This window comes from Arachis stenosperma, chromosome 9, assembly GCF_014773155.1.
Source record: "Arachis stenosperma cultivar V10309 chromosome 9, arast.V10309.gnm1.PFL2, whole genome shotgun sequence".
Classification (NCBI taxonomy): Eukaryota; Viridiplantae; Streptophyta; class Magnoliopsida; order Fabales; family Fabaceae; genus Arachis; species Arachis stenosperma.
Window position 1 is genome coordinate 1,156,641 of NC_080385.1, and position 1,331 is coordinate 1,157,971.

The 1,331-nt window shown below is 37.9% G+C and overlaps 1 protein-coding gene across 1 annotated transcript; it reads left to right on the top strand.

The window, feature by feature from the left end:
• Positions 1-348: 348 nt before the first annotated feature.
• On the top strand, positions 349-1,076 carry LOC130951864 (VQ motif-containing protein 11-like). Its single transcript, XM_057880607.1, has one exon. It carries the CDS (start codon positions 366-368, stop codon positions 981-983), a length of 618 nt encoding a protein of 205 aa, XP_057736590.1. The 5' UTR covers positions 349-365; the 3' UTR covers positions 984-1,076.
• The last annotated feature ends 255 nt before the right edge of the window (positions 1,077-1,331 follow it).

Genomic DNA, 1,331 nt, shown 5'->3' on the forward strand with positions numbered 1-1,331 from the left:
AAATTTTTTTACACTTGAGGAAATGAAGTGTGATCTCTCACCATTAACTTTATAAGTGAGACCAAACTTAAATATGAGAGAGAGTAATAAAAGGTGAGAGAATCCACTCCCATAATCTCCCATACTCAATTAAGAGATAATTAAGAGGTGATAAGTTCGAGTCCTGATTAAAAAAACTAAGCCTCAAACTAAAATTCTTAAATGTGAATAGATGACAACACTTTAGGGTGACGGCACCATCCTTAAAGCAAATTAAAGCAATCCGAAAAAACAATATAATCCCTAAATTGAGATTTGAGACTATAAAATCACACATTTCATTCTCTTTTCTTCCCGCTTCCTCTCCAAACAAAATACACTCTCCAATGGCGTCCTTCGATCAAACCGCCGCAACAACACCAAACACGACGTTTGTCCAAGCCGACCCTTCTAACTTTCGCGCCGTCGTTCAAAAACTCACCGGCGCCTCCGACAACCCTTCCACCCCCAAACTCCCCCTAACCATACCTTCCCGCCTCCACCACCACCGCCAAACCACAACCACCACCACCGCAGCCGCAAAGAAACCGCTCTTCAAGCTCCACGAACGGCGGAAGAAGCTGGAACAACTGAACATAGCATCAACACAGCAACGTTACTGCAACAGTAGCAGCAGCATGACGATGTTCAACGCCATCAACATGAACATGATGAACATGAAGATCATCTCACCGTACAGGAACAAGCAGCAGACATCGCCGGTTTCGACGCTGGATGGTGCGGCGGCGCGTGGGAGTCCGAGATCGGCGGAGGAAGAAGAAGAAGAGAGGGTAATTGCGGAGAAAGGGTTCTATTTGCATCCAATTAGCCCTTTGTCTTCAGCCAACACTCCAAGATCAAGAGGATCTGATCCACCTCAACTCTTACCTCTCTTCCCTCTGCATTCTCCAAACGCTTCTTCTTCTTCTTCTCATAATATTAATAATAACGATAATTCTTCTTAATTATTATTATTATTATTATTATTAGCTTATGAGCTTTTTTTTTTTTTCTATATATATGAATGTATGATAATGTTTGAGATAGATTGTTGTTTCTTATTCAATGGGAATATTATATTTTAATTAAGTGCTGTCCGGACCAATACTTGTTCAATATTATATTTTCATGCTAATAATAATATATAATTGAATTTGTAAAATCCTTTTACATTACATAAAAAATTAAATATTTTTATTAAAAAATTGCTCATGGCTTATATATATATATATATATATATATATATAGACACTGAAATATCTTTCAAATGTGTATTTGATTTTCCATATAGTGGTGATTACTTTGGAGTGTTA